This window comes from Muscardinus avellanarius (genome assembly GCF_963383645.1).
Source record: "Muscardinus avellanarius genome assembly, chromosome: 1".
Classification (NCBI taxonomy): Eukaryota; Metazoa; Chordata; class Mammalia; order Rodentia; family Gliridae; genus Muscardinus; species Muscardinus avellanarius.
In genome coordinates, this window is record NC_137786.1 from 162,483,972 (window position 1) to 162,498,919 (window position 14,948).

The 14,948-nt window shown below is 39.3% G+C and overlaps 1 protein-coding gene across 2 annotated transcripts in view; it reads right to left on the reverse strand.

Annotated features, from left to right (window-relative positions):
• Nucleotides 1-12,802, reverse strand: part of FOLH1 (folate hydrolase 1) — a gene marked incomplete at both ends in the record, with an annotated part of 55,060 nt that extends 42,258 nt beyond the window's left edge. For both annotated transcript variants that reach the window (XM_080711356.1, XM_080711355.1), the window contains 3 exons: nucleotides 7,065-7,251; nucleotides 9,070-9,178; nucleotides 12,685-12,802. In XM_080711356.1, the coding sequence (XP_080567482.1) occupies nucleotides 7,065-7,251; nucleotides 9,070-9,178; nucleotides 12,685-12,802 (414 nt within the window). The remainder of the gene's footprint in view (nucleotides 1-7,064; nucleotides 7,252-9,069; nucleotides 9,179-12,684) is intronic.
• Between the last annotated feature and the right edge of the window lie 2,146 nt (nucleotides 12,803-14,948).

The window sequence follows — 14,948 nt, forward strand, 5'->3', positions numbered from 1 at the left end:
GCTAAGTTACTGAGACTGGCTTTAAATCTGAGACCCTCTGTTCTCAAGTCGTCTCCCAAATCCTGGGATTACAGGCATGTGCTACTGTAGCTACCTGGCTACATTTCTCTCTTTGTAGTTAACAAAGAAAACACATGAAATGAGGCACATTATTGCTTCTTGGCCTTTGGTTAACATCAAACATAGGAAAAAGATGATTTTGGTGAAATAATTAACAAATGCAATCCAATAAACCTATATAAAAATCACCCTTCAGTCAATACATGTACTTAAAAAAAGAAAACAAAACGTTTACAAAAATTGACTACAGGTTTCTAAAGAAATTTCAACAATGGTTACAGTATTAATGTCCTATAAACCACATTATTTGATGAGAATATATGGAATTTAAAAATCAGATCAGGTCAGATAATGAGAGCTATCTTTAAATTCAAACAATTTTTTGTTTTGGTACTGGGGATGGAACCAAGAGGCATTCTACCTCAGAGCTACACCTCTAGCCCTATTTTTAATTCTTTATTTTGAAACAAGGTCTCACTGAGTTATGAAGTGCCTCACTAAGTAGCCGAGGCAAATCGTGATCTTCCTGTCTCAGCCTCCCAAATGCTGGGATTACAAGCGTGCACCTCCATGCCTGGCTAAATTCAAATTTTTTAGAATTCAAAATGATTCTGTGGTCAAAGAACAAAACATAGACATTAGAAAACAATTAGATATTAAAATTATAAACATATTTCTTATTCAAACTCGTGACATCTAGTTGAGGTGGCTCTTTACGGGAAATCTATCTCCTTAAAAATTTATATTAGCAAAAAGGCTGAATGCCAGTAAATTAGCATCCAACAGAGGATGCCACAAAGAATGGCAAACTAAACACAAAGGTAGAAGAGGCAACTATAAAGTAAAAACATAATTAATAAAACATAAAGCAAAGATATATAAAGGATTGTCAGAACCAAAGGTTTACTTTTGAATACATCAGTCAAATTGACATCGCTCTCTCAAAATCAATAAAAAAAATAGCAAAAGCACAGAAAATAATATAATGTACAATTAAGCCTACCTACCTGCAAATGTTTCTCAGATTTAAAAAGTAGAGCCGGGCGTGGTGGCGCACGCTTGTAATCCCAGCATTCGGGAGGCTGAGACCGGAGGATTGCGGTTCGTGGACAGCCTCAGCTACTTAGTGAGGCCCTCTGTAACTCAGTGAGACCCGGTTTCAAAATAAAGAATAAAAAATAGGGCAGGGGGTGTAGCTCGGAGGTCGAATGCCCCTGGGTTCCATCCCCAGACCTGCAAAAAAAAAAAAAAGAAAGAAAAAAAAAAGAAAAAAGGTAAGAAAATATTGAGAAAAGATGACCATATATTTGAAAACATCAAGTAGAAAAATGCATTTTTAAAAATGTATAAAAACAGACAAAGAATATATTTAAAATATAGTTTTTAACAAAAAGAATAAGCTAGTGGTTAAAATATTTCACAAAATAAAGTGTTAAGGCAAATAGTTTTCCTTGAGAATAAAAGATTAAAGATAGTTTAAATATAACACAATATTTTTTCAGAGGATAATAAAAACAACTCAATTTATAAGACTAACATAATATTGAAATATTAACCCAACAAGTAAAGTACAAAAAATAAGACGAAATAAGCTGGGTGTGGTGATACTCACTTGTAATCCTAGCTTTTGGGAGGCTGAAACAGGAGGATCAAGGTTCGCAGACAGCCTCAGCTATTACTTACTGAGGCCCTTTGCAATTCAGTGATACCCTGCCTGAAAATAAAGAATAAATAATAGGGCTGAGAGTGTAGCTTGGAGGTAGAATGCCCCTGGGTTCTACCCCCAATACCGGAAAAAAAAAAAAAAAAAAGAAAACATATCATGACTATAAATTGAATATATATATATATATATATATATATATATATATGAATTTAAATCTCTAACACTATCATTGCCAGTTCCAGAACTGTATGGTTAGATTAACAATAGAATATCATTTAATGATGGGGCCTGGTGGCAAAAGCCTGTAATTCCAGTGCTTGGGGGGCTGAAACAGGAGAATTGCAGGCTTAAAGCCAGCCTCAGCAACTTAGTGACACCCTGTTTCAAAATAAAAATAAAAATAAAATAGGGCTGGTGTTGTAGCTCAACAGTTGTTGATAGATCATTTAGTGTTATCAGCAGATCAAGAAGGAAATATGACATGCTCATTTAAAAAAGTGTGATGATAAAATTTAACATAAATCTATATCAATAGCCCAGCTTGGTGACATACACCTGCAATCCCAGTACCTGGAAAACTGAGACAGAAGGATCATAGCTTGGAGGCCAGCCTCATTAACTTAAGTGAGGCCCTCAGCTATTTAGTGAGACCCTGTTTCAAAAATAAGAAATAAAATAAAACAATGTTGGAGGTGCAGCTCAGAAATGGAATGTCCCTGAATTCAATCCCCAGTACCATAAATAAATAAATAAATAAATCCATACCAAAAGTCTTAGTAAGCTTAAGGAAAAAGAAAATTAAGTTAACCTGATAAAGATTTTAGCAAATGTAAAAATTAATGGTTACACATTACACTCATTCAAGACCAGAAGAAATTCAAGGCTACCAGATACCACTGCTTCTTTCCAACATTCTACCACAGATTCTGGCCAGGGCAGTAATCCAGAGGCTGGAGAAAGGCGTGGATATGGAGTGACGTTACAGGAGCTAATTTCTCAGCTATCTCCCTCTCCTGAGACCCATAGAACCTCAAAAGAAACCAAATCACTACAATACTAAAATCCCCACATCTGAATGTCCCATTATTTTTCTGTGATTCACACAGGGCAGAACCTCGTCTGAATTATTAAGTTTATAAGATAAACTATGCTAAGGTGCAATAAAATTCATCTGGAAACAAAGTTATACCAGTATGGATTTCAGGCAAGGGAGTGTTCCAGCTCACCTCACTTGATTTGTGGCCATCTTTAGTTTTATAGCACTGCTGAGCAACAGTGAAATTTACAGCAACGTTACGAGTTATTCTCATGGTCAGGAAAGTACTTTTAAGGTTAAGGAAATGAGTCACCTGGTTGACTTTATTAAGTATATACCAGTTTTATAGAGCATTACTCACTTTCCAAAATTTACAAGTAACTTTAAATTATGTATTATAACAATTTTAGCCTATAAGTTTCTTTTTTTTATAAAAAGGCAATATATAGTTCAATCTCCATGAAATGTTATTTCTGTATGAACAAAGGTAAAATAATGTACCTGTATATACTATGAATACTGGAATACTGATAGGATTCACAAACTACTACTTAATATCAGTTGCCTTTGGACAGGGAACTCTGTGTTGTGCAAAAGTAGAAGAAATTGTTTTAGCATGTAGCTTAGCTATAACTAGTTACTCATAGATACTAAACTGTCCTGGGAGATGGGAGACAGAGCATCAGTGGGTTAGGCTGGACATGAGCATAGAGCTGAATGGTCAAATATCAGCAGGTAATGCCTGCATCCGAAAAAAAAATGTAAGATTACTATTTATAGAAACAGAAGTAAATATCAAAGCAACCAACTCATGGTTGGAGAGCGAAGACCCTGGAAAGGAGAAAATGGATTGTTAGCAGTATGCTATGAAGGAACCTGGGATTAAACACACGTGTAGCTTGTCTATGAATGAAAATGAACCAATGATATAATTTTTAAAAATTAGGGTGTTTTAGGTTGCTAATGCCATTCAAGAAAATCTCCAAAATGAAACTTCTACATTGTTTATTTTGTATTATGTGACTGGCTTTAGTAACTTCATAAATGTTTAGAATAGCAAAAATAAACAATGAAATGCAATAATAAAATTAATGTTCTAGCCAAAACTAAGAGGTAAGGAAAAAGAAGAAAAGGAAAAAAAGTGAATCTGCTATTTTCCTCCTTATACATAGACAATCTGCATATCTCAGATATTAAGACAGAGATTAACATACATATATAATTTTTAATATTGTCAATATTTTATTGTCATTAAATAATTTTTCTTTAAAATTACAGGGTACTGAGGATTAAATTCAGGAGCATTCTACCTCTGAGCTACATCTCCAACCTCTTTTATTTTTTAATTTGGAACAGGGTATCCGTAGCTCGCTGGGAGTCTCACTAAATTGCTGAGGCTGGCCTCATATCTATGTTCCTTCTGTCTTAGTCTTCAAAGTATTGGCATTACAGGGATGTGTCACCATGCCTGGCTGGCATAAACTTGCATTTATTTATTTATTTATTTATTTATTTATTTATTTTTGTGTGTGGTACTGGGGGTGGAACCCAGGGTCTTTTCTACCTCCGGGCTATACTCCCAGACCTTTTGTATACTTTGTTTGGAAACAGGGTTTCACTAAGTAGCTGAGGCTTCAAACCTGTGCGATCCTCCTGTTTCAGCCTCCCAAGCATTGGGATTACAAGCATACACCACCACCATGCCCAGCTTTATAAACTTGCTTTTAAAGACCCTTTTTTACCTAATTGTAGAGATATGCCATCATTTATTTTATATGAGTATTGTGACTCCATGATGTATATTAGTATTTCTCATACTTTAAAAAATAACTTTCAGCCGGGCATGCTTGTAATCCCCGCGCTTGGGAGGCTGAGGGAAGATTGCACCGGTTCGAAGCCAGCCTCATCTACTTAGTGAGGCTCTCAGCAACTTAGTGAGACCCTGTTTCCAAATAAAATATAAAAAAAGGTCTGGGAGTATATCCTGGAGGTAGAAAGCCTCTGGGTTCCACTCCTAGTACCACCAAAAAAAAAAAAAAAAAAAACCTTTCAGAGCTGGGCGTGGTGGCATAGGTTTGTAATCCCAATACTTGGGAGACAGGAGGCTCACAGGTTCACCATCAGCCTCAGCAACTTGGAAGGCCCTCTGCAACTTAGTGAGACACTGTTTCAAAATAAAGAATAAAATAGGGCTGAGGTTGTAGCTCGGAGGTGGAATGCCCCTGGTTTCAATGTGCAGTAACACACACACACACACACACACCCTTCAAAATTTAAAAGGTTTAATACCTTAGCAGGGTGGTATGTGAAGGGAAGTACAAGAGCTGTGTGAATATAAGTTTGTATCACAATGAACCTCACTACAATATATAATTCCTATATACTAATAAAAGTATAAAAATTAATACTGTTTCCTTAAAGTAAATTGTTAATTACTGTGATTTAAAATAGTTAATATAAAAAGCTCCAAATCATATTAAAAACTTAGCATGGGGTTATATTAGTGACTGAAAAAACAATGTTATGTAATTATATAAATTAGCAAGAAGAGACTGACACATTGTCAGTAAGAGGAGGGTAATGGCATATTTTCAAAAAAATTAATATTAAATCACAGGACTTTTTCATTTCAGTGCTCAAGCTGAACATGTTTGAAGCTAAATATAATTCAGAAAGCCAGGTGAGATGGCACGCGCTTGTAATCCCAGTACTTGGGAGGCTGATACAGGAGGATTGCAATTCGAGGACAGCCTCAGCTACTTAGTGAGGCCCTTTGCAACTCAGTGAGACCCTATTTTAAAATTAAAAAATAGGGCTGAGGGTGTAGCTTGGAGGTAGAATACCCCTGGGTTCCATCCCCAGTGCTGCAAGAAAATAAATAAATAAATAAATAAATAAATAAATAAATAAAATTCAGAAGGCTCATTAACACAAGAATTGAAGAAAGCCATCTAGGCTGAAAGGGACTATACTAGATATGGTAGCTCAAAAAGTAAGATACGCTAAATAGGGATGAATACTTGAGTTGTATTGTATAAGCTTTTATATTGAATATAAATACAATGATAAGAAATATTCTAATTATTTGTGCTGTCTTCTCTTTCTTATTAATGTGCCCCAACTTGCAAACAAGAATTTTTTTTTTTTTTTTTTTGGTATTAGGGAATTAAGTGTACTCTACCAGTGAGCTACATTCCCACCCCTTTATATTTTTTCTTTGCAATCAGGATCTTGCTCAGTTGCCATGGCTGGCCTCACACTTGAGATCCTCCTGCCTCAGACTCCCAAGTCACTAGAATTATAAGTATGTGCTACCACACCATGCAAGACTGTGTGTGTGTGTGTGTGTGCACGCGTGTGTGTGTATGTATGTGTGTGTGTGTGTGTGTGTGTATATATATATATTTTTTTTTTTTTTTTTTGTGGTACTGAGAATAGAACCCAGGGGCATTCTACCTCCAAGCCACACCCTCAGCCCTAGTTTTTATTCTTTATTTTGAAACAGGGTCTCACTGAGTTGTGGAGGGCCTCACTAAGTAGTAGCTGAGGCTGGCCGCAAACCACGATTCTCCTGTCTCAGCCTCCCGAATGCAGACATTACAAGTGTGCCACCATTCTCAGCTAAGACTATATATTCTTTAGAGTAGCTATCATCATACAGAACCTGCCTTTAAACTGCCCCCCGCCAAAAGCCCACACACAAGTTCTTGGCACAAATCTTCATACATGGTACTTCAAGACATAATTATTTATCACTTCTTGGCCTTTTGGCTAAGATCAAGTGGAAAAATATCTTCAGAATCAATAAGCGTGGTGTAGTGGTACATGCTTGTAAGTAATCCCAGTACTTTGAAGGCAGAGACAGGAGAAATCACAGGTTTTAAAAAAAACCCTCAGCAAATTACCCAGACCCTTTGCAACCTAGTGAGACCCTGTTTAAAAATTAAAATCAGGCTGAAGATGTAACTTAGACTGCCCCTGAATTCAATTCCCAGTATAAAAGGAGAAAGAGGAGGAAGAGGACGAGGAAGAGGAGGAGGAGGAAGAGAAAGCTAAAGAAGAAAAAAATAAAAACATTAACTATCATCAAACATTAATTTCTCAGAAATTTCCCAAGATTGAATTCAAACATTCTAAGGGAATATTTGATACTAGTAAAGAGATGTTAAAGGTATTATTCATAAGCTTCAATAATTTCAATTTCTATTAATATTTGAAGATGAGATTAGGTGTTCTTTCATAGAAGGTATTTGAAAAGAATATGTTGGGAAGGATGGGTTTTTTTTGTTCCAATTTTTTTACCTCATTTCCATCTTCATCAATTATTGAGATATAGTTGGGATGACTCTCATTCGGATAGGACAAGAGGACATCATAATGGGCCAACTCAACAGAATCCAGGCCAAATTCTTTCCACTGGAATTGAATTTGTTTTGCAAGCTGAAAGTTTTGTTCTGTTCCTGCTAGGTGTGGTACCCTTGTAAAATTACTGGTGAACAAAAATTAAAAGTGATTAGTAATGAATCTTACATCAGCTTTTATTCCACATCAATAAACAAAAAAATTCTGCATTTTTAATACATCTATTATACATGACTAAAGTAGAATCATTGTTGGAGGCAGGGGAGGGTTTTCTACAAAGTAAGGACAGTTCAGTTTCAAGGTCTCTCACTTGAAGAAATCCTTCCTAAAAACTGGGAGGTGCCAAATTTTTACTCATAGCAAATTTTTACATGTAGAATTAATTCTTTTGTAATTAGTAGAGACATACATGTGCTTGTATAATTATATGTGTTCAGATCTATGTATATATTATGGTCTTTTTACATAAAACCATCAGTTGTATTGACTAGAAGATTCTTAAACCACTAGAGGAACTGCAAATATTTTTGGACACACGCACTTAGCTAATTTGTTTAATTTATTTTTAGTTTTGTGTGTTTTATTTTTAGTTGCTTTAAAAATATATTTAAATTTATTTATTTATCTTTTTGCTTTATACTGTTTCAGGAAGCAAGGAAATAATTTTTTAAATATGTAAAACATTTATTCTCTAATTTTGTCTTCATTGCAGCAGTATCATTATCCCCCTTTTATAGATGTGGAAATGAAAGCTTAGGAAGTTTAGTATTCATAATTACTTTATAATTAATGGGCAAAGATAGAATCTAGGATGGCCAAATCTGTCCAAATCTAGTCTATTTTTTAAAAAAACTAAAAATATACTATCTTCTAAAGCATGAATCAGCAAACTAAGTTCCTTGTGCTAGATTTAGCCTACTGCCTACTGCCTGTTTTTGTGGAGTTCACAAACTAGTGTTTTTTACATTTAAATAGCTACATAAAATAAAGCTAGGCTTGGTGGTACACACCTGTAATCCCAGTACTATAATTGCAGTACTGGGGATGGAACCCAGGGGTATTGTACCTCCAAGTTACACACCCAGCTCTACTTTTTTAGTCTTTTTATTTTTAAAACAGGGTCTCTCTGAGTTGGGAGCCTGAGACAGGAAGAACACAGGTTTGAAGCCTGCCTTGGCAACTTAGAGAGGCCCTCCCTTTCTGGGTTCAATCCCCAGTACCAAAATAATAATAATTTATAATAATAATAATAATAATAATAATAATGGTGATGATAATTGCATTTTGTGATACATAAGTATACAAAACTTAAATTTGGGTGCCCATAAATAATATTTTATCAGAAATGATATACTTATTTTCTTCGGTATTTTCCATGGCTTTTTACATGCTGCAACAGCAAAGCTGAGGTGTTGTGATAGAGATCTGCTGCCTCACAAAGGCTGCTCCTTTTAGAGAAGTTTGCTGCCTTCTGCTCTGGAGCCTTTGTAGTGATATAAAGTACAACAGAGAGTGGAATTCTCTCCATATAAGATGCAATACAAGATCCTCAACAGATAAATATTTTCTAAAAAATTTTGACATCTTATTTTCTGCACATAAAATATTAGGTTAAAACTTTTAAATGGAGCCGGGCATGGTTGCGCACACTTATGATCCTAGTACTTGGGAGGCTGAGACAGGGGGATCACAGATTTGCAGCCATCCAGCCTCAGCAACCTGTGAGGCTCTCCATAACTTAGTGAAACCCTGTTTCAAAATAAAAAACAAACAAACTGGGCTGGGAATGGAGCTCAGAGATAAAGTGCTCCTGGGTTCTATCCTGGTAACACACACACACACACACACACACACACAAAAAAAAAAAAAAAAAAAAAAAAACTTTCTAACAGAATGATAAATTTCTTCAAGAAACATCCATACAAACTTTCAAGTGCATGCTTACTATAGGAACTTCTTGATGTTCTCGGCTTTCAATTCGTCCCAAAATGCCTTCCTCATTCCACAATGTGCCGCAGTGTTAGTAGCCTCATTGGAAGATTTTAAAAACCACCCTGTGAAATGCATCGAAATATATAAATGAGATATGAGCTCATAGACATGTCTTATTTTTCTTTATTATTGTATCTTCCTATGTGAAGTATCTTCCTATGTGAAGGAAATTATGAATTACCTCTGACATTTGCTGAGATTTTTCTGTAGTTTAGTTTTCCTTGCCTACTTCCACTGAATAAAGATGGTGCAAGCAGATTTTTAAATTTCAAAGCACTGCAACGTGTTTTTAATTTAGTTTCAGGGGTATGTATTGCTGTTGTTCTAGAAAATAAGGAAACCAGCACCCAAATCACATATGGTATGAATGGATAGTTTCAACTAACAGAAATGAACAGTGTGTGTGTGTGTGTGTGTGTGTGTGTGTGTGTGTGCGCGCGCGCACTCTGAGAAATGAACCCAGCATTGGAACTCTGAGCTACACCCCCAGCTCTTTTATTAAGACAGGCTGTTGCTCAGTAGCTGAGGCTGTCGAACCTGCAATCCTCTGGTTTTGGCCTTCCAAGTAGTAGGACCACTTGGAAGGCATGCATCACCACATGGTGCTACAATATCCTTTTAAAAAGAAGATAAGCCGGGCGTGGTGGCACATGCTTGTAATCCCCATACTTGGGAGGCTGAGACAGAAGGATTGCAGTTTCAAAGCCAGCCTCAGCTACTTAGTGAGGCTCTCCGCAACTTAGTGAGACCCTGTTTCCAAATAAAGCATAAAACAGGTCTGGGAGTATAGTCTGGAGGTAGAAAGCCTCTGGGTTCCACCTCACCCTGCACCACACACACACAAAAAATAAAAAATAAAAAGAAGATAAAAGTAGATCTACTTTTAGAGGGCCCAGTAGCACACTATTATAATCCCAGTACGTGGGAGGCTGAGATAGGAGGATTGCAAGTTCAACAACAGCCTTACCAAGAAGTGAGATTCTTCATCAACCTAGTGAGACACTGTTTCAAAATAAAAAATAAAAAATAGGGCTGGGGATATAGCTCGGAGGCAGAATGTCTCTGAGTTTAATATCCAGTATTCTTCACCCCCCCAAATATGTGTAGATCTACTTTTTTTTCTATATAAAGCTTCTCTCTCTAGTTACTGCTTATCTTTTGACCTAGAATAAGCATTTAACAAATGTTTATAATGAATTAAGAATATATTCCAAGTACATAAATTATTTCAGAATTGAAGAAAACTAAGACTTTTAACTTGTTCTGGTTCTGAAACTAAAAAAAAAAAAAAAAAAAAGCTGAGATTTTTGTTTCCAGTTGAAACAGGCTATAGAAGTTGAAGCTGAGAAAGTTACACTGAAATTACAATTTACCCAACGTCTTGGCAAGGCATGTAGTACACAGAAGACCAGAGGCAAGGCACGGATACATCATGCACAGCCCACTGGCCTCTTCAGTTGCCTTTTAATCTGAGGGAGAGGGGATCATTACAGGAATTCTTTAGAAAAATTATGTGCTGGACACGGTGATGTGTGCTTATAACCCCAGAATTTGGGAGACTGAGACAGGAGGATCGCAGGTTCAAAGGTAGCCTTTGCAACTTAGGAAGGCTCTCAGCAAACTAGTATGACCCTGTTTCCAAGTAAGAAATAAAACCAGTTAGGGGTGTAGCTTGGAGGTAGAATGCCTCTGGGTTCAATCCCCAGTACCAATAAATAAATAGACAGATAAATAAAAATTATATGATCTGGGATTAATACTCAGCACCCAGCCAGCTTATGTGGCATGTTCCAATGAATGACTGCTGTTTATATAGAAACACAAATGCATATAAACAATGCACATTAAGTACATGATTGGACACAAAGAAAGATGTGATTCCACCTGTGCATAAAACTAAAGAAAGGCTTTGATTAGACTGTGGGATCAGGGAAGGACACGCTGAGGATGAGACATTTGAACTGAGATTTGAAAATGAACATAATAAAAACCATAGAGGTCTATGGGGAAAGGAGAGCAGAAACTCCTAAGGCAAATAAATAAATCAATACATAAACTAGAGAACCGATTCTATGCCAGCAATTAAGCAGAGAATGTGAGGATCTGGGTGGACAATAGCAGGAAGAGTATGATGCCTTTAAGGCATCATTAATTCCCCTATTTTCAGTAGAAGAAAGGGAAACTCAACTGAATTGTATCCTCATTGAACGTGTGTATCATTCAAGACCACTGCATCCCCAGTGGTTACCAATATTCTCATGCTAGTTATGACCACATTATATGGTTCAAAAATCTTAAATTTGTGTGTGAGTTGGTGGGGGGGGTACTGGAAATTAAACTCAGGGGCATTCTACCTCTGAGCTACATCTCCAGCCCTATTTTTTTTTTTTATTCTTTATGTTGAAACAGGGCCTCACTAAGTAGTTGAGGCAGGCAGAAAACCTGCAGTCCTCCTGTCTCAGCCTCACAGGTGGCAAGCGCCACCATGCCAGGCTTCTAAAACTCCAAGGTCACAGGGCAAGCCAGCAAAAGACAGTGAATTTGCATAAACTCAACTGATCCACACTGGTCTTCAAAATCCCAGGAAGGGGATCCAGAATCTAGAGAATGAGCAGCCAACTTGGTGATATTTTACACTATTTTTCTTGAGAGAATCTCCTTATCAAGAAGTAAGGGAGTACCGAACACCCCAGTACTGGACTAGAAGCTTTGAATGTTGTTTCGTTGACTATTATCAGCAAATTGCAGATATTATCCTCATGCTATCAATTGAAAAACAAAGGCTGAAATAAACTTGGTAATTTGTTCAAGGACGTTACAAAGTGGTAGAATAAACATTAAAATAAAAAAATCTGAGCCTGACTTCACTGCTCAGGGTTTCTTGTAGTTGTGTTCATTCTGTATATTAGTACACAGGAAACAAGGCAGAAGTAAGGTACGGACAATAATTCCCTCATTTCTCAAACGTCCCTCTGCTATTCCCAAGGACCAAAGGATGCGAAAAGAAGACTTTACGGCAACGCCCCGAATTCTACATACACCTGAAGCCGCTCCAGGTACTATAGATGAAAAATCCTCAAACAGAGCTGAGCGTGAAGGATGAGACCGGAGGACCGCGGTTCGCAGACAGCCTCAGCTACTTAGTGAGGCCCTCTGCAACTCAGTGAGACCCTATTTCAAAATAAAGACTAAAAAAATAGGGCTGGGGGTGTCGCTCGGAGGTAGAATTCCCCTGGGTTCCGTCTCTAGTACAGCACCAAAGAAATAAAAATAAAAATTCCCACCAGCCCTACAGTTATACCCCCTTGTGCCCAGAAGTGTTGAATCTTTCAGGGCTCCGGCGAGAAGAACCTTTCTAGGTCTACTTTCAGGTTCTGTTCTTTTCCTTAACCCATGTGACTGTCTTGCTGGGGAGCTCAGCCCTGCACCGCCCCAGCAGCCCTCCGCCGGCTAGCCCGGACTCTGCCCGCAGGGCCCCGCTCCAAGTCCCCGCGCCTCTGGGGCGCTGCCCCGGGGCCCCGACCGCCGAGCCCGGGAGCTCCGAGGGCGCTGTGGCCGCCGCGCCTACCGAAGAGGAAGCCGAGGAGGAAGAGGCTCGCGGCCAGCGCCAGCGCCCCGGCGCACAGCCAGCGCGGCCGGCGGCAGGCGACCACCCCCGAGTCGCCGTCCTGCAGGGGGTTCCACATCTCGCTCCGGTCGGCCGGTCCCGCCGGCCCTGAGCCTGTGCGGGGCCCCGGGCGCCGGACCCGCAGCTGCTGCTCTGCCCGGCCTCGCCCGCCAGGCCCGGCCGCTGGGATTCACTCCCTGCGCGGGGTCCAGTTTCTCGGTCCTAAGAGTAGTTCTATCTTACTCTCGACCAATCGGGGCCAAGGAGGCGGAGGCGCTCTGCCTCCAGTGCCTCCAGAAGCAAACTGGGCCCCTTTCAAGAGGCGCTTAGGAGAAAAAGAAGAAAGTTTCTTTTGGAAATGTCACTTTTGCTTTTTTTTTTTTTTTTAATAAGAAAGGCTGGGGCACCGCTACTTTCTGCTCTCTCTCCACTCCTCTCACTCAACAGGACCCTCCTCAGTATGCCTAGGAAAATATGAACCTATCAGGCTCCTAGTTAGTTAATAGACTCAATCACCTCTTCATAACTTTTTTTTTATTTCAGTTCTAAAATGCTATCAAATACTATGTAACAGTTGGGCATGGTGGCACACACCTGTAATCTCAGTACTTGGGAGGCTGAGGCCAGGAGGATCACAGGTTCAAGAACAGCCTCCGCAATTTCGCTAGACTCTCAGCAATCTAGCAAGACTCTGATTAAAAAAAAAAAAAAATAGGACCAAGAGTGTAGCCCCGGATTAACAACACACACACACACACACACACACACACACACACACACACACAGAGCACTTTGCAGTACTATACAGTATAAATCCAAACAGAAAAGATGGCTTTCGGTCCACATATTTTCTTGTATGGTTGAATGGTAAGGGAGGGTGGGCTCTCCTAATGAATATCATTGTTATTTATAAATATTTGGGTATTGTCCTCCATTTAAAAAATAAAATTAATCCAGGCATGATGGCACACACCTGTAATCCCAGTTCTTGAGAGGCTAAAACAGGAATTTACCAACCAAGTTTGAGACCAGCTTCAGAAACAGTGAGACTCTCAGTAACCTCTCCAGATCAGTTCAAAGACAAACAAACAAACAAACAAACAAACAAACAGGACTGACTGGAGATGTAGCTTGAAGTTAGAAAGATCCTGAGTTTAATCCCAAGTACCACAAATAACCAATCAATCAATCATTTATATTTATTTGTTTATTGAGACAAGGATCTGGCTCTGTTGTCCAAGCTGCCTTCAAACTCACAAGCCTCTGGCCATAGCTGCGATTTCAGGCAGGCCACTGCCTTAACACAGGCATATGGATTATTTATTTGTTTTGCTTTGTATCCTGATGCTAAAGGAAAACCCTAGGCCCATGGGCTTGCTGTGCTATGCTCCCAGCCCATTACAAACCATTGTTTAAAGGAATAATGCTGGAACTTGTTGAAGGCAGAGTCTTTATTTTCACATTCCACCTGCATCTGGCCACTGTCTTTTATTTTTTAATTTATTTTTATTGGTGCATTGTAATCATATATCACATTGGAATACAAGACTTGAGAGGATATACAAGCACACATCATTCAATTAGCCCTCATCCAGTCCCCATCCCATTCCCTCCCCCTCCCTCAATCCCATGCTTGTTTAGTGATTAACTTTGATACGTTTGTTTATGTACCTCCTGTGTTTTAAAGAGGCTTCATCCTCCCCTATTCCATACCCTCTGATTGGTCACCTTAATTGCTTCACTATAGGGCCCTTCCTATAGCTCGACCTCTTCCTGTTGCCCCTTTCCTCCTAGTTATTGCTGACTAGGGGAAGCATCTGATTTTTATTTTCTGCGATATTTCTCTGTGCATGCCGTGTTGCAAGTACCGATCCCACTCTTAACAGCCCCAGTAGTGGCCTGGCTACCCGGTGGACTGATCCAGAACTCGCTGGCTCAAGCAGCGGCCTTGCCTCATGGGAGGCCCCGATTCTGGTCTCGCTGGCCCCAACACTGGCCTAACCCCTCAGCTGGCTCCTATCCTGGCCTCGGTGGCCCTAGCACCTGCCTAGACTCAAGGCAGCCTCCAATCCCGGCCTCGGAGGCCTCAGTAGTGGCCTTGCCTCACAGCAAGCTCCGATGCCGGCCACTGGCCCCAGCACCGGCCTAACCCCTCGGTAGGCCCCGATCACGGCCTCGGAGGCCCCAGCACCGGCCTTGCCTCACGGCAAGCTCCGATCCTGGCC